This window comes from Tribolium castaneum, chromosome 6 (genome assembly GCF_031307605.1).
Source record: "Tribolium castaneum strain GA2 chromosome 6, icTriCast1.1, whole genome shotgun sequence".
In the NCBI taxonomy this organism is placed as follows: domain Eukaryota; kingdom Metazoa; phylum Arthropoda; class Insecta; order Coleoptera; family Tenebrionidae; genus Tribolium; species Tribolium castaneum.
Genome location: NC_087399.1, coordinates 2649424 through 2669159, shown reverse-complemented (window position 1 = coordinate 2669159; position 19736 = coordinate 2649424). Strand labels below are relative to the sequence as shown.

The following is a 19736-nucleotide window of genomic DNA, read 5'->3' as shown; positions in this document are numbered from 1 at the left end:
AGGACGAAATTCAAACTGCATTTTATTGTAAAATTATTTATTAAATCACTTTTAATTACAACACACACAGTTTCTAGCGATAAAATTGTTTTCTGTGACTTTGGAATACCCAAGAAGCCAAATTTTAGTTGTTTCTGAGCTTGTCATTTTGAATCATAGGTTGAATAAAACACAAAAAAGGTTTTAATTGCTTTATTAACCACAAAACTTTTCCAACGAATCCAATCTAACCCCATTTGATGAAATATTCGCCCGGTTTCTGGAATCGCACAAATTAGCAAAAAATTGAATAAATTAAAAAAATTACTTTGAGCAAAATGTAGCAATTTCCGGGCGTGTTTGCCGAGTTCTGTATGTCGTCAAGCGCGGCTTCTAGCAGTTTATTTCTCTTGCAAAGCCTCTCGTTTTTACTTTCCAAATTTGCTATAACTTTTTTTTGTTGTTCTATCACTGCAGTGGCGACTCGCCACATTTGTCTCGCGGCACTGGGGTTTTTCAGGTGCTGTTCCTTAAACTGAATTGCTGCATTCCGCGGCCTGAAAACCATTAATCACAACCGGATTTTTTTTCAGGAGAGAAATACCTAAAATTGCGGGCACGGCTAACAGTCTTTGGCTCACTAAAACAAATTATCAGGAAAGAAAAACACAGAAGACACCTACTTTTTCGTGTTTCTTGTGATTTCAGTCAAATTTTCACCAGTGGAAACACATTTTCCGTTATTAGTTAACGTCTGACTAATTGTTTGCACTTTGGGCTGGACTAAATTTTCACTTTTGGTTTCCGTTTCATTCCTAATTGTGAAATTTATCGGTTTTGGTTTTTTCCTCAACATTTTAATTTTCTTAACGGGACTTAAAGGTTTGGGCTCACTAAAATATTGTAAATTTGGCGCCATTAAAACGACACATGATTGGTCAAAAATGGGTCACGTGACCCGATACTGTCAAAAAGACTAACCAAACTTTCGTAACAATCAATAAATAAAATGAAATGGTTATAATTACCACGGCACGACTAATTTTTCACGTATTTTCATCTTCATAGAGCTAATTTTTAACGGATTTAATGAAAGTTTGCTGTAACAATTTTTTTTTATAAATAACTAAATAAAGGGTGTTTTTTACTTGTACGGCTCTTGTTCCGTTTTTAGTTCTTCTTTGATTAAATCAACTGATTCTTCCATCAATTCGTCCTCGATGTGCATCATGCAGTAAACAGTTGGTCGCACAATATTTCAAAAACTTCAGAAATTGTAATTTTGCAAAATAAACAATTTTTGCTTACAATCAGCTGTTGAAAACCAGTAGCGCGTGCGCAAGTGTCAACACATGCCATTTACGCCTTAGCGCCAAATTCAAATCTTTTTGTCTTGACTGGGATGGCAATAAAACAACTTGTAAGGAGACAATTTTATTTTTATATACAGAAGAAAATATTCACATATCCTACTCGAAAAAACAATGTAAGGCTATATACGAACATTGTGCCACTATACATCGTAAGCAAGCGATTTTGGGATGTTTTTATTAAAACAATTACTGGAAATCAATTTGTTAAACATGAAATGAGTATTAAAAAAAATACATAATTTTCACTGATTAAGCGGGACTTGTGCAATATACATTTTCAAGATCTACATTGAGAGGGATTATAGTTACCTAGTTGCGACTGTCATTAAAATGTCAAAAAATTAATACCAACATGATATTAATTTCTTCCCCTATAAATAGTGTCTAATAACTGAACTGAAAAAGCTCTACAATTTTTCATGAATTCATTTCCAACACATCACGATACATTTGAAACAAACGAAAATAATAAACAACAAGAAAATACCGAGACGTGTCAATAATAACTTCATCAATATCCACTGCCTGTTTATTAAATATCTGAAGCATTTATTAAGAATAACTAACTTGCAGTTTCTAATAAAAATATATCACAAAAAAACCGATCGTAATATAACAAAAATAAACTTTGTTCTAAACGGAAACTACAAGTCACTCACACTTAAAAGAAAAAAAATTCCAGACCTCAAATCCAATTTTAATGAAACAAAACAAATCACAAAAAAATAGTTTAATAACTGAATTTGCACTAAATAAAACCTTTCGTAAAGGAATAAATGTTTTGGCTTAAATAATTAAATTACACTGCAACCGTGAAAAAAAAGTTTTACTATAACTTAACGGCATTCCCACACTTTCACCGTTAGATCTACACTCCCCGAAATCACATAAGGATGTGATTTGTGGAAATCTGAAACGACCACCAATCAGAACAAACCCTGCAACAAAACCTCAACCAACTTACCTACAGACGTACAAAAGTGTTTGTGAGCATCTAACGTCTTTAAACAGCGCTTATTTCGCAAATCCCAAACTCTCAACGTTTTGTCGTCACTAACCGACACTAAAAATTTACCACCCGGATGGAAAACTGCCCCTCGCACCCAATTGTCGTGGCCAATCAGCACGAAGAGAGCCACGCCGGCGCCCACATCCCATATCCTACAAAACAAAGTTCCCCAACATACAATTCCGCCCTAACTTACACACAGCGTAGCTCAACCCCCCTACTCCCCACTGTGATTTTTCCAAATTTTTTGAACGCCCAGTCTCAGTGTTACAAGCGGCCCCCCTCCCAGCCTCAACCCCCGATATTTCGCAAACCGATCGTTCGATTTCGTCCAAATTTGCACTAGATATAGCTCAGCCCCTTTGCCCCCTACTGTAATTTTTCCGAATTTTTTGAACGTAGAGCTTCAATGTTACACGTGACCAATCTACTCAAATTCAACCCCCAATATTTCGCAAACCGGTGGTTTGATTTCGTCCAAATTTGCACCAAGCGTAGCTCAGCCCCCTTTGCCCCTACTGTGATTTTTCCAAATGTTTTGAACGCCCAGTCTCGGTGTTACAAGCGGCCCCCTTCCCAGGCTCAACCCCCGATATTTCGCAAACCGATCGTTCGATTTCGTCCAAATTTGTACTAGATATAGCTCAGCCCCTTTGCCCCCTACTGTAATTTTTCCAAATTTTTTGAACGTACAGTTTCAATGTTACACGTGACCAATCTCCTCAAATTCAACCCCCAGTATTTCGCAAACCGATGATTTGATTTCCTCCAAATTTGCACCAAGCGTAGCTCAGCCCCCTTGCCCCCTACTGTAATTTTTCCAAATTTTTTGAACGTAGAGTTTCAATGTTACACGTGACCAATCTCCTCAAATTCAACCCCCAGTATTTCGCAAACCGATGATTTGATTTCCGCCAAATTTGCACCAAGCGTAGCTCAGCCCCCTTTGCCCCTACTGTGATTTTTCCAAATGTTTTGAACGCCCAGTCTCGGTGTTACAAGCGGCCCCCCTCCCAGGCTCAACCCCCGATATTTCGCAAACCGATCGTTCGATTTCGTCCAAATTTGTACTAGATATAGCTCAGCCCCTTTGCCCTCTACTGTAATTTTTCCAAATTTTTTGAACGTAGAGTTTCAATGTTACACGTGACCAATCTCCTCAAATTCAACCCCCAGTATTTCGCAAACCGGTGGTTTGATTTCGTCCAAATTTGCACCAAGCGTAGCTCAGCCCCCTTTGCCCCTACTGTGATTTTTCCAAATGTTTTGAACGCCCAGTCTCGGTGTTACAAGCGGCCCCCTTCCCAGGCTCAACCCCCGATATTTCGCAAACCGATCGTTCGATTTCGTCCAAATTTGTACTAGATATAGCTCAGCCCCTTTGCCCCCTACTGTAATTTTTCCAAATTTTTTGAACGTACAGTTTCAATGTTACACGTGACCAATCTCCTCAAATTCAACCCCCAGTATTTCGCAAACCGATGATTTGATTTCCTCCAAATTTGCACCAAGCGTAGCTCAGCCCCTTTGCCCCCTACTGTAATTTTTCCAAATTTTTTGAACGTAGAGTTTCAATGTTACACGTGACCAATCTCCTCAAATTCAACCCCCAGTATTTCGCAAACCGATGATTTGATTTCCTCCAAATTTGCACCAAGCGTAGCTCAGCCCCCTTTGCCCCTACTGTGATTTTTCCAAATGTTTTGAACGCCCAGTCTCGGTGTTACAAGCGGCCCCCCTCCCAGGCTCAACCCCCGATATTTCGCAAACCGATCGTTCGATTTCGTCCAAATTTGTACTAGATATAGCTCAGCCCCTTTGCCCTCTACTGTAATTTTTCCAAATTTTTTGAACGTAGAGTTTCAATGTTACACGTGACCAATCTCCTCAAATTCAACCCCCAGTATTTCGCAAACCGATGATTTGATTTCCTCCAAATTTGCACCAAGCGTAGCTCAGCCCTCCTTGCCCCTACTGTGATTTTTCCAAATTTTTTGAACGCCCAGTTTTGGTGTTACAGCTGACCCCCCCTCCCAGCTACAAGTGTCAATATCTCGGAAACCGCTCGTTCGATTTTGTTCAAATTTGGCCACGACGTGCCCCACGCCCTTTTGTCTTAGCTGTGATTTTATCAAAATTTTCGGCCGTCTAGTTTAGGCGTAAAACGCGGCCCCCTCTCACCTGATCGTCTTATCCCTGGAACACGACGCCAGAAACGGTCCCATATGTGCCCCCTTCTTATTATCGACTCCTGCCGCTTCATTGATGGCATTCGCAGCCGAATCAGGTGCCCATGCTACGAATTCGACAACGTGTTCGTGTGCTCTCAACTCAGCTCGACATTCCTTCGTATAAACCTGCCATATTCTGATGGTCTGATCGTTGGAACAACTGGCCAAGAGTTGACCATCGGGCGATGGCCGCACAACTCTGACCCAATCCTTGTGTCCTGTAAAGGTTTTGACACAATAACCGGTCGAAACCTCCCACATTTTGATGGTTTTATCGCGACTTGACGAAACGACAAAATCCCCCGCTGGCATGAACGCCACCGATGATATATTGTGATCATGCCCGAGCATCGTTCGGATGCATTCGTAACTCTGTTGGAAATCCCATAATTTAATCGACATATCGGCGCTACAGGAAACTAGCAGTTTTCCTGTGGCGTCGAAAGCGACGTCTTGAACGGCATCCGAGTGGCCTTTGAGGGTCCTCTCGTATTCCCCTGTCTCAAAATCCCAGACTTTAATCGTAGCATCTTCACTTGTCGATACAAAGAGACTAAACAACGGATGGAATATGACACGTGTGACGGGGGCTCGGTGCCCCGTCAGGGCGTATTTCTCAGGGGGTCTGGGGATCCATTCGGCTGGACTGCGTTTGCCGCGAGTTGGTGCCCCCTCGATGTATTCCTTTTCGGCTTCGTGGAGTTTCGATTCGAGTTCCATCACTTTCTTCTGGAGACGTATCACAGATGTCCATTTTTTTTCGAGAAGACCGCCGAATTTGCGCTCGAGTTCGCCGGGCATGTCCGTTTCTTTTTTGAACGCTTCTAGTGCGTTCATGTAACCGTTGCTACTGAGGTAATCAGCGATGGCTTTGTTACTGCAAAAATCACAAGTGATGTAATAAAATAAACACAAATGTGGGTGATGTAAGGGGGTCTTATTATATGGACGAGACGAGTATTTTATTAATAAAAGAAAATTTACATGAATCAATAGCTCACGGTCAAACGACGTAAAAATAACAAACGAATTCAAGGTTTTGCTTAAAATCAATAAAGAGAGTCATTAAAGAAACAAAAGCAAACTCAGCAAATTCCGAGACCTGATTTTGCGACAAATTAATAAAAAAAAATTAATAAATCGATTTCTACAAATTAAGACAAAAAACTATAACATACAGAAATTATTTTAATAACCGATAATTTCAAAAAATTCCAAAAACTTGAATTTTTGAAAAAAATACACCCAAAAAAATAGTTTTATTTGCTTAAAAATTAGACAAATTCAAAGTTCAGATATTAATAAAAAATAATAATAAATCAATTAATTTTAGAATTTACTTTTATTTTTCGTTGGTTTTGTAATTTTATATACTATACATACTATTTTATAAAAAAGTTTTCCTTTAAATAAACATTATTACACGAAAAATGTTTCAAACTTGTTGTTAGCATATTTATCTGAGAAGGAGGTTCGAATCCCGGTTTGGCACATTTTTGTTTTTTTCATAAAATTTAATAAAGAAAACACAAAATGACATGTGGAGTGAACCAAAAAGTTAATTTACGTCTGCCGTTTTTTAATTAAAAATACAAGCTAGTTTTTTTCAGCGGTTTTCTATACCAGTTCAGTGGTTCTCAAAATTTGTGACTATTTTTTTATCTATTTTTTAAAACTTTATTTAAAAAATCTAAAGGATGTAGATTTGTCCAAATATCGGTTAAAATTTAAAAATTCCAAAGACAATTTTTGAACATAAGACATTTGCAATTAAAATTATGGAGCTACGACCCGATTTTTCTGGAAAATCCCCAAAATTTTCAATTATATACAAGAAGACAAAGTATAAAAATTTATGTTTTCTTTTTTAAATTTAAAAATAAGAAATTATTGAAGAAAAGCAATAGTAGACAAGTCCCGGATAGTTTTCAAGGATTAAGGATTTCGAAATTTTTGGGAATTAGAGGATTTTTTAATTTTATTAATTTTTTTCTGGACAGAAAAATCTAATTATTCAAAAACTGTTTACAAGCCACATAAAATATTTAGATGTATGGAAAAACAAATAAAACAAAACCTTCACTGGTAAATAAATAAACAAGACGAGGCCTAGAATCGTGTAATGTTCTTGTAACTTCAGTTTTCTTCCCATATTTGTAATTACCGGAAGTAACAGGAACTTACTATCCTCGATTTACTCGGAAGTTCTTGAGTCGTTTTTACGTAAAACTGCAAAACTGTGCAATAAAATGTTTCCCAAGTCAATTACAAAATTATCAATTATTTTTTACTCTATTCAAACAAATAGTTTTTTTATTATTCAACACCTGTTTAAAAAGTGAAATCCTCTCTGTGGTCACGCGAACTGACCTCGACGATTATTTATTGATATTTTAAAGCGAAATATGTATCAACGTATTTTATCAATGACAATGTTTTCCAATTATATTTTTATCGGTGACCCACTGTCGCCTCCAAAAAAATTAGCACTAATAATTAAATCATCATCTGTCAGTTCTAACAACCTTTCACTTTTAACTTTCAATCCTTAACCAATTTTAGTCAATTAGAACAATAAACAACTCGTAGAGTTAATTAACAAAAACAGTTCCCGTCGTTAATTAATTTTTTGCCCCTCTCGAGATATTTTAAGACATCCGCCAGACAAGTATGTAATCCCCCAAGTTCATTACGCTGCAATTATCAAAAATATCCGAGGCGGCGGCTATTTTAACACCCTCGTAAACAAACGTCACCTTGGCAATGAAAAAAAAAAAAAAAAGACGGTAGCGTCCGTAACTACGCAGTGACGTCCCGATCTGTATTGATTTTCAGCAACGCCGCCTACGATTCGCAAGGACAACTCCCTTAAATATTATAATACGAAAAATTTTCCGATAATAAACCACTCCTCGCATTATTTTTGCGTTCCTTGGAGCGTTCTGAAAGCGATTGACCGAGATAACCTGAAAATTACTTTCAAGTTCACTACACTCTCTTACGGTTAATCCCTAACTGTAGCCGACCTCCCCTACATATTTTTTTCACTTTAATTACTTACATCCTGCGAGAGAAATTTGAAATTCCGTTTTTCTTTTGTTTGATAATTCAGCGTGCGACTCGACGAATTTTCGGACTTTCTAAAAGTGAAAATACTACACACGTATCGTAATTCGGTTTTTTCGTCCCAAGTGCAGCAAAATTTACCGTAACGCGTAATTTGCAACGGTATTGCATAGCTGCTAGCAAGATGAATTCTTTTAAACAGTCGGCCATGAATAATGACAGCTGTCATGATCAAAGCCTCCTTGATATGTCCGGTAACGGCAAAAACAGGTTCGCAAGCAACACATAATTTAATTGAAAATCGACCGATAACCCGAATATATTTTTTTGTTTTTATCTACGCAACAAAGTGCACAATAAAGTGTCTCGGGTCTGATAAAAAATGTGACAATGAATCAGTGAATGAATTTTTTACTTACAGCTCCTCTCGCTGGCGTTGAGACAGAACCATTTTCATGTTAATGTTCCGGGGCTCGACTTTCAGAAATCTTCTATTGCATTACCTGGAACAATCACAAACACACGATTTTGACATTTGCCCACGCAAGAATTTAACATTTTAACCAAACCCAAAGTTTAATCGATAGAATCGTTCTAAACGGATTAGAATTAGGGCGAAGCCCCCAAACCGAGTATCACGTTACCGTAACGATGACAGGAAACGGTTTTGCAAAGTTGGCCGTGCTCGAATGACGTAACGTTCATTTGTTTACTAGTCTCGTCATTACTTGCGTCCCAGACTGTACTTTGGACCAGCGACAGCCCCCTTGAGCCCCGCCAAAAGCGCGACAGGCAGTCCAGCCGCCGATTGGGCAAAGGGGGGCGGGTTTAATGACCGCTACCGCGGAAAATTGTCTCGGAAAATGGCATTTTCCCGTTTTGTGGCCTTTTAGACAAAATCAATATCGGCCATTTTGCTTTGGCCAATGTCAATTCGTCTGGGATTTCCGCCGGATAGGCGGCTGTGAAAGTGATAAAGGGGAAATTTTACTTACAAGGTGTGATAAAGTGATTATCCAAGACACTATTTCACTGCGATTTGGTTAAAAGGCGATAACAGAGACACTGGACACTTGTAACGGTCGCGAACACTGGCGATACGAAATGACAAAACTGCGTGAGTAAGAGCAGTATTGCCAACGGATGGGGAATTTGGGGAAAGTTTAGGGGGAAAGGCTGCGGAAAGGCTAGGCGAGCAACACAAAATACAAATTCGCACAAATAGTACACTTTTTACTTTTCATTACTTTAAAAAAGCACAATTTGTGATTTTTTACGGTTTTTCAAAGTATGAAAATCCCAGTGACAGTGCTAGTGACAAGTAATGACAAACATAGCACGCTTAATTAATATTTTTTTTCACTATTATGCAATTTTCTGTAACAAAGATTAATTAAACATCATAAAAACATAGATTTTTGTTTCATTTAGATAAAAATATTTCGTACAAATTTTAATAATTTCACATTTTTGGTGGAGGCGCCGGGCTAGAAATATTTTTTAAAAGTTGTGTCACTATGATAGTTTTGAACAAAATGGGTTTTGAACACATGCTTTGAATTAGAAATTAACGCTGAAAGCAACTCAAACAGTTATATCACCATTTTACGTTACAAATTTTTTTTAAATAAAAAAATTAGGGGACTGAGAGAGGTAGGACTACGGAGATTTAAAGGCTAGGATACGAAGCCACCTACAAATAAAACGTTCCTCTCCCTGATAGTTCCGTTAAGGTCGCTAGAGAACGCAGTTGTTTTCATAAGAATGGGCAATCAATTAAAAAAAAAGGTTTTATTTGTTTTATTGTTAGCACATAGCATACAAAAAATACGTAAATAGTACGACTTATGTATCTCGTTTCGTCTCATAAGTTACAGTTCTCCATAGAAAAGGCATGATCAAATAATAACAAAAAACAGGCAAATAATTAAAAATACGTTTATTTGGTTTTTATTTAATTTCGTCATTAGTGTTATCAGGAGTTTCTTTTGGTGCGTCTTCTTTTCCACCCTCCTTCCGATCTTCTGTATTTTCTTCCTTTGTAGGCTTACTGTCTTCACTTGGCGTTTGTTCTTCGTTCTTTTTCTCACATTCTTCACTTTCAACTTCTTCACTGCTACTACTGTCGGTTGCTTCACTTTGTGAAGACTTACTGCCTAACTTCGGCTTTTTTTTCATTTTTTGCTTTTTCTTTAGTCGTTTCTGTCTCTTCTTCGCCGTCCTTTCCTCCGCTTTCCTCCTGTTTTCTTCAAGTTTGGCATGATATTCGTTATCCAACTTTTCCTAAAGACTTTTTTCAAAAATAACGAAGGCATAATTCAAATTAATTACCCTTTCGCCCTTTTCTTTCATGTATCTTTGTCTCGCGTACTCTTTTCTCCTTAAGTGTCTATAGACGTGGAACTCCCCAGAACCAGCCCCAGCGCTGCTCCCCATGACATTACGTACAAAATCAGGCACCACGGGAACCCCCCGCTCTTTGGGCCTTTCGGGGATGATCACCTCTTTCTCCTACACAATTTATAACAATGCTAACAACTCTCAGGGGCCACTTACCGGGTTTTTCATCAGTTTTTCCAGTTTGAGTCTTTGCAAGTCCGTGGAGTTGCGTATGACTATGGGCTTGTGGTCGCGCTCGATTTCCATATCGGGGCTGCTATCGCGGTCCCCCGGTGTGTTTTTTGCCATTTTTTTCAAGTTTTTGTCGTTAAAGTAACCTAACTTTCTGTTTACGAATCGTTTGACGTGAAATTAGGTGGTGAAAGGTCAGAGGTGCCACTCTGGTGAAAGGCGAAAATCCCTAACACAGCCTTGTCTTTGTGCTCGAAAATGTCACTGCGCGATAAAAACTTGCAATAAATTTGGTAAAAAACCCCTCGTAAAAAATGTAAATCCCGTGCGTGGTGTCGGTGCGATCGAACTGGTCCGATTCGGGTGCAAAAAATGTGGTAGAATTGGTACGATTTGCGTTAGTTCTTGAGCTAGTTTCACGCCCACAAATTTTGACATATCTTCACCCAGTAAATGAAAATCGCTCTAAAACCCCAAATCGTTGCGTTTTAGGTGAGTTGGTTGTGTTGTAGCGCGTTGTGGAGTGTCAGTGTGCTGCTTTGGTCGGCTGTCAATTAATCTCGTTGCCCCCACTTGACCCCAGGCGATGGTCGTTGTAAGCGGGATCTGGGTGAAGAATGTGGCCGCATACCCAACCCCCATGGTAAAGAGCAGCAACGCCAAGATGCTCGCCAAAGCCGTGCTCATCTGCCGCCCCAACTCGCACCCCTTCCAGGAGCGCACCCTTCTGCTGGACCAGCCGGTCAAGGTGGGGCGCTCGGTGGCGAAGGCCAAAGCCACCTGCGCCAACGCCATCTTCGACTGCAAGGTGCTGTCCAGGCACCATGCGGTGCTCTGGTACGAGAACGGGAAGTTTTACCTTCAGGTAGGGCCCCCTTGGGAGTGAGTTGTGACTAAAGTCCCCGGTTTAGGACACGAAGAGCAGCAACGGGACTTTCGTCAACAATAATCGCCTGGTGGCCGAGACGGAGCACCATGAGGTCAGTTCGGGGGACATTGTCCAGTTTGGGGTCGATGTCATTGAAAACAACAAGAAGGTGACCCATGGGTGCATTATCGCAACGCTTAAACTGTACATGCCTGATGGGAGGGAGGCCAAAGCCAGCCCCAGCATCGTCGAAAATAACACTGATGGTAATTGACTTGTAATTGATATTTCTTGTTTGACGTAAGAATGATAACGATAAAAGCCCAGTTTTTATTTAAAAAAAATAAACACATAATAAGGTGGAAAACGGCTCATTTTGAACCCAATTTTGATTAATTGCTCGGACTTGTAGTGATTTTTGTCGTTTTGGAGTTGGGCCAAGTCGGCAAATACTAGACTGTTTTTTTACTATTATTATTTGAATTCGGAAGGTTAAGTGGGACCACCCGTTTTTGTGCTATTTTTAACACTACATTTAAATGAAAAAATTAAACACTGTTCCGGAAAGCCTCCAAATTTTTTACCAACAATATTAAACAAATTGGTATTTCTCTTTTGTTTATAATTTGTATTTTAAAAAATCTAAATTATGTACATACTATTTTTATTTCACAACGTTTAAAAGTCAAGGAAAGTTTCTGTTGCGCATTACATTCGACTCATACAAGATGAGTTTGTTAAAAGATTTTTTTTTCTGTATCTCAATAACTAAATAACACGTTTGCTATTTTGTGTTTGGAATTTTTTTTCCAATTACGACAAATATATATGTAAAATTGTTTGATGTAAATTTATGTAAAATGATCCGCTGAATCGATTGGCGTCAAGAAAATCGCAAAATTCCCAACAGTTTTTTAGATATGAATTTTTTAAAATTTTACCTATTTTTGCTTTTATTTCCAGTTTTCTCGAAAACTGTTAGTCGGAGAACAGTAGTCTTTTTGAAAAAGATAGATAATTAAAAGAGCTTTCCAACGATAATACACTTCATGGGGTTATCTCTAATAGTTCCGGAGCTATTGCTCGAGAAATGTTCCGGGTACCCGAAATCGACCAAAATCGCGACAAAAATTGAAAAAATCAAACATCAAAAAATTGAACATATGGACTTTTTGTGGACTTTTAACAACAATTTTTAACAATTTTTTTTTCATCTCTTTGAAGGTACAAGAATACTCAGGAAATTTGAGCAAAAAAATAGAAAATTTTAAATTGCGTGAAAAATTAGTATAATAAAGGAAAAAAGCCGCTGAATCCAATGGAACAAACCGCACTTCTCTACGACTTTTAGTTTTCGAGTTATGAATTTTTTTAATGAATAAAATTTTTCACTATGACAAATGGCTACCCTAAATTTAGGCAAAAATTTTTAAATTTTTAATTCTTGTGAAAAATCGATATAATATGTAAAATGAGCCGTAGAATTCAACCGAACAAACCGCAATGCTCTACGACTTTTAGTTTTTTTTTTATGAATTTTTTTAGTGAAAAACTTTGATCGCCTCTGTAGCCGGAACCGTTGCCCGGAGCGGCTCCGGGTTTGGTCGAGAAATTAGACAAAATTAAGCGCTATCAGATGGTTTTTTGTTCGTTGCTCTAAGTCTTACAGTTTCCGAGAAAAACGCAAAAAAAGGTTTCCATTTTCACTTTTTTTCAATTTTTAATCGCCAATTACGGCGAAACTATTAAAGATATAGAGAAACGGAAAAATGGAGGATAACCGGAATAAAAAACTCTACAAAATGGCATAGGACTTAAGGCGATATCTCGCAAAAAAAATTTCAATTTTCAAACGCCGATTACGGCCAAACTAAAAGAGCTAGAAGAAAACGGTTTGTTCGATCGTAAAGAGCACATCAAAATCTATAGGATAGAATAGGTTTTATTTGATTTTGAGACACTTTAAAAATTGACCAATTTTAAGGGGGGGGTGTTAACTTTTTTTTAATTTTTTTTATTTTCTCATTTACGGCTAAACTATTGTAAAAAGTGGAACTGTTTTGATCCATATCTATGCAAAATGATCCGGGGAATCGATTGGCATCGAGAAAATTGCCAAATTCCCAATAGTTTTTTAGTTATGAATTTTTTAAAATTTTACCAATTTTTGCATTTAGCAGCAATTTGCTCGAAAACTATTAGTCGGAGAACAATAATCTTTTTTGAAAAAAATAGATAATTTAAAGAGCTTTCCAACGATAATACACTTGATGGGGTTATCTCTAATAGTTCCGGAGCTATTGCTCGAGAAATGTTCCGGGTACCCGAAATCGACCAAAATCGCGACAAAAATTGAAAAAATCAAACATCAAAAAATTGAACATATGGACTTTTTGTGGACTTTTAACAACTTTAGTGAGTTGTTAAGACATATAGAAGTCCATAAAAATTTGCTGGAGTGAGTTTAAAAAAAATTTTTTTTTCATCTCTTTGAAGGTAAGTAGTGTAGTACTCAGGAAATTTGAGCAAAAAAGAATGAAAATTTTAAATTGCGTGAAAAATTAGTATAATAAAGAAAAAAAGCCGCTGAATCCAATAGAACAAACCGCACTGCTCTACGACTTTTAGTTTTCGAGTTATGAATTTTTTTAATGAATAAAATTTTTCACTATGACAAATGGCTACCCTAAATTTAGGCAAAAATTTTTAAATTTTTAATTCTTGTGAAAAATCGATATAATATGTAAAATGAGCCGTAGAATTCAACCGAACAAACCGCAATGCTCTACGACTTTTAGTTTTTTTTTATGAATTTTTTTAGTGAAAAACTTTGATCGCCTCTGTAGCCGGAATCGTTGCCCGGAGCGGCTCCGGGTTTGGTCGAAAAAATAGACAAAATTAAGCGCTATCAGATGGTTTTTTGTTCGTTGCTCTAAGTCTTACAGTTTCCGAGAAAAACGCAAAAAAAGGTTTCCATTTTCACTTTTTTTCAATTTTCAATCGCCAATTACGGCGAAACTTTTAAAGATATCGAGAAACGGAAAAATGGAGGATAACCGGAATAAAAAACTCTACAAAATGGCATAGAACTTAAGGCGATATCTCGCAAAAAAATTTTCAATTCTCAAACGCCGATTACGGCCAAACTAAAAGAGCTAGAAGAAAACGGTTTGTTCGATCGTAAAGAGCACATCAAAATCTATAAGATAGAATAGGTTTCATTTGATTTTGAGACACTTTAAAAATTGACCGATTTTAAGGGGGGGGTGTTAACTTTTTTTTAATTTTTCTTATTTTCTCATTTACGGCTAAACTATTGTAAAAAGTGGAACTGTTTTGATCCATACCTATGCAAAATGATCCGGGGAATCGATTGGCATCGAGAAAATTGCCAAATTCCCAATAGTTTTTTAGTTATGAATTTTTTAAAATTTTACCAATTTTTGCATTTAGCAGCAATTTGCTCGAAAACTATTAGTCGGAGAACAATAATCTTTTTTGAAAAAAATAGATAATTTAAAGAGCTTTCCAACGATAATACACTTCATGGGGTTATCTCTAATAGTTCCGGAGCTATTGCTCGAGAAATGTTCCGGGTACCCAAAACCGACAAAAATTGCGACAAAAATTGAAAAAATCAAACATCAAAAAATTGAACATATGGACTTTTTGTGGACTTTTAACAGCTTTAGTGAGTTGTTAAGACATATAGAAGTCCATAAAAATTTGCTGGAGTGAGTTTAAAAAAAATTTTTTTTTCATCTCTTTGAAGGTAAGTGGTGTTGTACTCAGGAAATTTGCGCAAAAAAAATGAAAATTTTAAATTGCGTGAAAAATTAGTATAATAAAGAAAAAAAGCCGCTGAATCCAATAGAACAAACCGCACTGCTCTACGACTTTTAGTTTTCGAGTTATGAATTTTTTTAATGAATAAAATTTTTCACTATGACAAATGGCTACCCTAAATTTAGGCAAAAATTTTTAAATTTTTAATTCTTGTGAAAAATCGATATAATATGTAAAATGAGCCGTAGAATTCAACCGAACAAACCGCACTGCTCTACGACTTTTAGTTTTTTTTTAATGAATTTTTTTGGTGAAAAACTTTGATCGCTTCTGTAGCCGGAACCGTTGGCCGGAGCGGCTCCGGGTTTGGTCGAAAAAATAGATAAAATGAAGCGCTATCAGATGGTTTTTTGTTCGTTGCTCTAAGTCTTACAGTTTCTGAGAAAAACGCAAAAAAACTTTCCATTTTCACTTTTTTTCAATTTTCAATCGCCAATTACGTCGAAACTATTAAAGATATCGAGAAACGGAAAAATGGAGGCTAACCGGAATAAAAAACTCTACAAAATGGCATAGGACTTAAGGCGATATCTCGCAAAAAAATTTTCAATTTTCAAACGCCGATTACGGCCAAACTAAAGGAGCTAGAAGAAAACGGTTTGTTCCATCTTAAAGAGCACATTAAAATCTATAAGATAGAATCGGTCTTATTTGATTTTGAGACACTTTAAAAATTGGCCGATTTTAAGGGGGGGGTGTTAACTTTTTTTAATTTTTTTTATTTTCTCATTTACGGCTAAACTATTCTAAAAAGTGAAACTGTTTTGATCCATACCAATGCAAAATGATCCGGGGAATCGATTGGCATCGAGAATATGGCCAAATTCCCAATAGTTTTTTAGTTATGAATTTTTTAAAATTTCACCAATTTTTGCATTTAGCAGCAATTTGCTCGAAAACTATTAGTCGGAGAACAATAATCTTTTTTGAAAAAAATAGATAATTTAAAGAGCTTTCTAACGATAATACACTTCATGGGGTTATCTCTAATAGTTCCGGAGTTATTGCTCGATAAATGTCCCGGGTACCCAAAACCGACAAAAACTGCGACAAAAATTGGCAAAATCAAACATCAGAAAATCGAACAAATTTACTTTTTGTGGACTTTTAACAACTTTAGTGGGTTGTAAATGCATATAAAAGTCCATAATACTTTGCTAGAGTGAGATTAAAACCTTTTTTTTTTTTTTTCATTTTTATGAAGGTAAATGCCTTGACCATGAAAATTTTAAGCAAAAAAATTCAAAATTTTAACTCGTGAAAAGCTGGTATAATACGTAAAATGACCCGTAGACTTTAGTTTTCGGAAACGTTCAAAAACTTCTATAACTAGTATTTTTATTATGATTTTAAACAAACAACAAATAATTATAAATTTTGCAGTCGTGCCTTTAGACGAGTTATACGAACTACACCAGATCATCCAAGAGGCCACTCAGCGTGAACAATGTCTCGAAACAAAACTAGCAACACTTCAAAGTGTTGTGGACGAGGCTCGAAAATCGGCCGAAGAAAGCTGGCAAGCTTACGTCGGTGAAGAACGTCTCTTGTCGCGCATTTCTGCCCTCGAGACGCAACTGCAACAAGCGGGGAAAAACTGGGCCGAAGATAAATATCGCGAAGAAATCGTTAAACTTCAGGAAGAAAACGCCGCTTATCAGACAGCCGCCAAAGAAACACTCGAAAAATTACACGCTGAAAGACTTCAAGCTTTGGCGGTTGCCACCGAACAGGAACGATGTCGGATCTCGGCCGAACAGGAGGTGATTTTAGTCAAGGAACAGTTGAGTCAGACCCAGCAAGAGTTGGAGGAAGTGGCGAAGAGGTTTACGGAGGAACAGAAGAAAGCCAACGAGGAGAAAAATCGACTGGAACACGTGCAGTATGATTTAGAGAAAAGGCTTCAAGCGGAACGTGATAAAGTTGATGTTCTTCAAGTGAGGATGAGGCATAATGTGCAATATAAGAGTTTGTTTGATGAGGTAAGGTTAACAAATAAAATATTATCAAGTTTTTAAACAACGAATTCAAAAAATAAAACGAAAAAATTTTTAATGTTGTTTTTTGCGTTTTACACTCAGGTCATGAAAATTTGGAATAACGTGAAATTTTTATTACAGAAATTCATATGTAACGATGATCTGAAAGCGAAAGAAGAGATTTTGGCAGAGAACGAGTCGGAATTAAATAAGACGAACGGTGTGGAGATTGAACCGCAGAATAACCATATTAATTTAACGGTAGGTGTTTATACTATTTTTAATTTTTAAAATGTTAGATCTTGTTAAAAATTGGTGTAATACAGAAAATGAGCCGCCGAATTCAATGGAACAAACCGCATTGCTCTATGACTTTTAGTTTTTGAACTATGAATTTTTTTGTTGAATAAAATTTTTTACTATGACAAATGGCTACCCCAAATTTAGGCAAAAAATTTTAAATTTTTAATTCTTGTGAAAAATTGATATAATATGTAAAATGAGCCGTAGAATTCAATGGAACAAACCGCAATTCTCTACGACTTTTAGTTTTTTTTTAATGAATTTTTTTAGTGAAAAACTTTGATCGCCTCTGTAGCCGGAACCGTTGCCCGGAGCGGCTCCGGGTTTGGTCGAAAAAATAGATAAAATTAAGCGCTATCAGATGGTTTTTTGTTCGTTGCTCTAAGTCTTACAGTTTCCGAGAAAAACGCAGAAAAAGTTTCCATTTTCACTTTTTTTCAATTTTCAATCGCCAATTACGGCGAAACTATTAAAGATATCGAGAAACGGAAAAATGGAGGATAACCGGAATAAAAAACTCTACAAAACGGCATAGGACTCAAGGCGATATCTCGCAAAAAAAATTTCAATTTTCAAACGCCGATTACGTCCAAACTAAAAGAGTTAGGAGAAAACGGTTTGTTCCATCGTAAAGAGCACATCAAAATCTATAAGATAGAGTAGGTTTTATTTGATTTTGAGACACTTTAAAAATTGACCGATTTTAAGGGGGGGGGGTGTTAACTTTTTTTTAATTTTTTTTATTTTTTCATTTACGGCTAAACTATTGTAAAAAGTGGAACTGTTTTGATCCAAACCTATGCAAAATGATCCGGGGAATCGATTGGCATCGACAAAATTGCCAAATTCCCAATAGTTTTTTAGTTATGAATTTTTTAAAATCTTACCTATTTTTGCTTTTATGTGCAATTTTCTCGAAAACTATTAGTCGGAGAACAAAGATCTTTTTTGAAAAAGATAGATAATTAAAAGTGCTTTCCAACGACAATACACTTCATGGGTTATCTCTAATAGTTCCGGAGTTATTGCTCGATAAATGTTCCGTATACCCGGAATCGAGCAAAATCGCGACAAAAATTGAAATAATCAAAAAATCGAACAAATGGATTTTTTTGGATTTTTAACAACTTTAGTGGCTTGTTAAGACATGTAAAAATCCATAAAACTTTGCTAGAGCGAGATTAAAGTCTTTTTTAATTTTTATGAAGGTGTTGACCAATAAAATTTTAAGCAAAAAAATTAAAAATTTTAAATCTCGTAAAAAGTTGGTATAATAGAGAAAATGAGCCGTAGAATTCAATGAAACAAACCGCATTCCTCTACGACTTTCAGTTTTTGAATTATGATTTTTTTTAATATTTGATGCTTTTTTTATTTTTGCTCTAAAACATAAAACATAAAAAATATATTCTAGTTATCAGTAAGTAAGCAGAAAAATCATCGTGTTTTTTTTGTTACTTTAAGGTCGCTCCCGTGGAGAAAAGCTCTTGTGAGGAAAAACGCGACGTGGAGAGCGACTCGGAGAGCGAAACCTCCAATGAAACAATGGAGGAAAAAGAGTCGGAAAAGCGCGTCACATTCAATCTCCCAGAGGAGGTAATTTCCCCCGATTTTAACCAAATCTTCGCTCACTCAACATTTTTTAGGTGAACTGCAACGGGCCTGAAAGCCCGTCTGAAAACTCAAAAGACGACTTCGACAGCGACAACGTCGACTCGAAAACCTTAAAGTTCAAATACCAAACGGCTCAGAACGAGCTGAAGAAACGAATCGAAATCCTCGAATCGATCCTTGAGTCGAACAAATCGAAAATGAGCGAACTGGAGAAGCTTCTCAGCGAGGAGAAGGAGCTGAATTGTGTTCAAACAAAGGAGAACGAGGCCATGAGGGAGGAGCTGGTGGTGTTGCAGCAGAAGTGGAAGGAGAGCTGCAACGAGAGCCAGCAGCTGCGCGATCGCGTGAGCGGTCTGGTTAAGGAGCTGGAAGAGGCGAGCGCCAAGGACCAAATTGTAAATACCTCCACCATATCAAGTAGTTACGAACAATTAGTTAGTCTGGAAGAGGAGCTGGTTCTGCTGAAGGAGCGCTACGCGCAGAGCAACGACGACAAGCTCAAGCTGCAGCAGGAGCTGGCCAAGGTGAGGGAACAGTACAATAAGGTGTGCAACAGTTCGTACGACAAAATGTATTTCTATATCGCACCGCTAATACTCATGATCCTTTATCTAGTAATAAGCGCAATGATTTCCTGATTTACGGCCATTCTTTTGATTTTCTTCTATTTCTTTCTCGAGGTTTTAATCAAAATTATCAATGAGACGTGAGTTTATTTGCCATAATCGTGTGATTTGCGGATTATAGGTTTTGTACAATTTTTGTGTTAGCCCAATTAGGAGAAATGTATTTTATTTAATATATTTGTTCATAGTAGATGTATATAACCGATGTATTTAAGGAGAATAAAACTCATTTCAAGTGCAGAGCGTCTTTTTTCCGGGGCTTTCAGGCCAA

The 19736-nt window shown here is 37.0% G+C and overlaps 3 protein-coding genes across 4 annotated transcripts; 1 reads left to right on the top strand and 2 right to left on the bottom strand.

Moving 5' to 3' along the window:
- Positions 1 to 177: 177 nt before the first annotated feature.
- Lis-1 (Lissencephaly-1) lies at positions 178 to 8810 on the bottom strand. The gene is made up of 10 exons (XM_008198964.3): positions 8654 to 8810; positions 8078 to 8161; positions 4543 to 5469; positions 2317 to 2513; positions 1128 to 2262; positions 1008 to 1079; positions 663 to 872; positions 584 to 619; positions 308 to 536; positions 178 to 259 (listed from the first exon to the last, which is right to left on the bottom strand). The coding sequence occupies exons 2-5, from the start codon at positions 8113 to 8115 to the stop codon at positions 2189 to 2191; spliced, it is 1236 nt and encodes a 411-aa protein (XP_008197186.2). The 5' UTR covers positions 8116 to 8161; positions 8654 to 8810; the 3' UTR covers positions 178 to 259; positions 308 to 536; positions 584 to 619; positions 663 to 872; positions 1008 to 1079; positions 1128 to 2188.
- Positions 8811 to 9582: 772 nt separating this feature from the next.
- Positions 9583 to 10349, bottom strand: LOC656370 (uncharacterized protein). Its single transcript, XM_962908.4, has 3 exons — positions 10215 to 10349; positions 9990 to 10169; positions 9583 to 9941 (listed from the first exon to the last, which is right to left on the bottom strand). The coding sequence occupies exons 1-3, from the start codon at positions 10344 to 10346 to the stop codon at positions 9609 to 9611; spliced, it is 645 nt and encodes a 214-aa protein (XP_968001.2). The 5' UTR covers positions 10347 to 10349; the 3' UTR covers positions 9583 to 9608.
- A 126-nt stretch (positions 10350 to 10475) lies between these two features.
- Positions 10476 to 19705, top strand: Slmap (Sarcolemma associated protein). 2 transcript variants are annotated; one of them, XM_015982880.2, is made up of 7 exons: positions 10476 to 10615; positions 10722 to 11094; positions 11141 to 11363; positions 16327 to 16925; positions 17064 to 17183; positions 18690 to 18821; positions 18872 to 19705. In XM_015982880.2, the coding sequence occupies exons 2-7, from the start codon at positions 10816 to 10818 to the stop codon at positions 19475 to 19477; spliced, it is 1959 nt and encodes a 652-aa protein (XP_015838366.2). In that variant the 5' UTR covers positions 10476 to 10615; positions 10722 to 10815; the 3' UTR covers positions 19478 to 19705. The 2 variants fall into 2 exon arrangements, with proteins under 2 accessions (XP_015838366.2, XP_968078.2); XM_962985.4 differs by having other exon boundaries at positions 10581 to 10721; positions 10813 to 11094.
- The last annotated feature ends 31 nt before the right edge of the window (positions 19706 to 19736 follow it).

What these genes read in the sequence shown, in the direction of transcription:
- Lis-1 (XM_008198964.3), bottom strand. Translation starts at nt 8,115, where the DNA reads ATGAAAATGGTTCTGTCTCAACGCCAGCGAGAGGAGCT. An exon ending in CAACGCCAGCGAGAGGAGCT is followed by an intron (nt 5,470 to 8,077) that starts GTAAGTAAAAAA and finishes TGATTTTTGCAG; the next exon opens with TAACAAAGCCATCGCTGATT. An exon ending in ACACTTTTGTACGTCTGTAG is followed by an intron (nt 2,263 to 2,316) that starts GTAAGTTGGTTG and finishes TGGTCGTTTCAG; the next exon opens with ATTTCCACAAATCACATCCT.
- LOC656370 (XM_962908.4), bottom strand. Translation starts at nt 10,346, where the DNA reads ATGGCAAAAAACACACCGGGGGACCGCGATAGCAGCCCCGATATGGAA. An exon ending in AAAAACTGATGAAAAACCCG is followed by an intron (nt 10,170 to 10,214) that starts GTAAGTGGCCCC and finishes TAAATTGTGTAG; the next exon opens with GAGAAAGAGGTGATCATCCC. An exon ending in TGAAAGAAAAGGGCGAAAGG is followed by an intron (nt 9,942 to 9,989) that starts GTAATTAATTTG and finishes AAAAGTCTTTAG; the next exon opens with GAAAAGTTGGATAACGAATA.
- Slmap (XM_015982880.2), top strand. Translation starts at nt 10,816, where the DNA reads ATGGTCGTTGTAAGCGGGATCTGGGTGAAGAATGTGGCCGCATACCCA. An exon ending in CGTCGAAAATAACACTGATG is followed by an intron (nt 11,364 to 16,326) that starts GTAATTGACTTG and finishes TAAATTTTGCAG; the next exon opens with TCGTGCCTTTAGACGAGTTA. An exon ending in ATAACCATATTAATTTAACG is followed by an intron (nt 17,184 to 18,689) that starts GTAGGTGTTTAT and finishes TGTTACTTTAAG; the next exon opens with GTCGCTCCCGTGGAGAAAAG.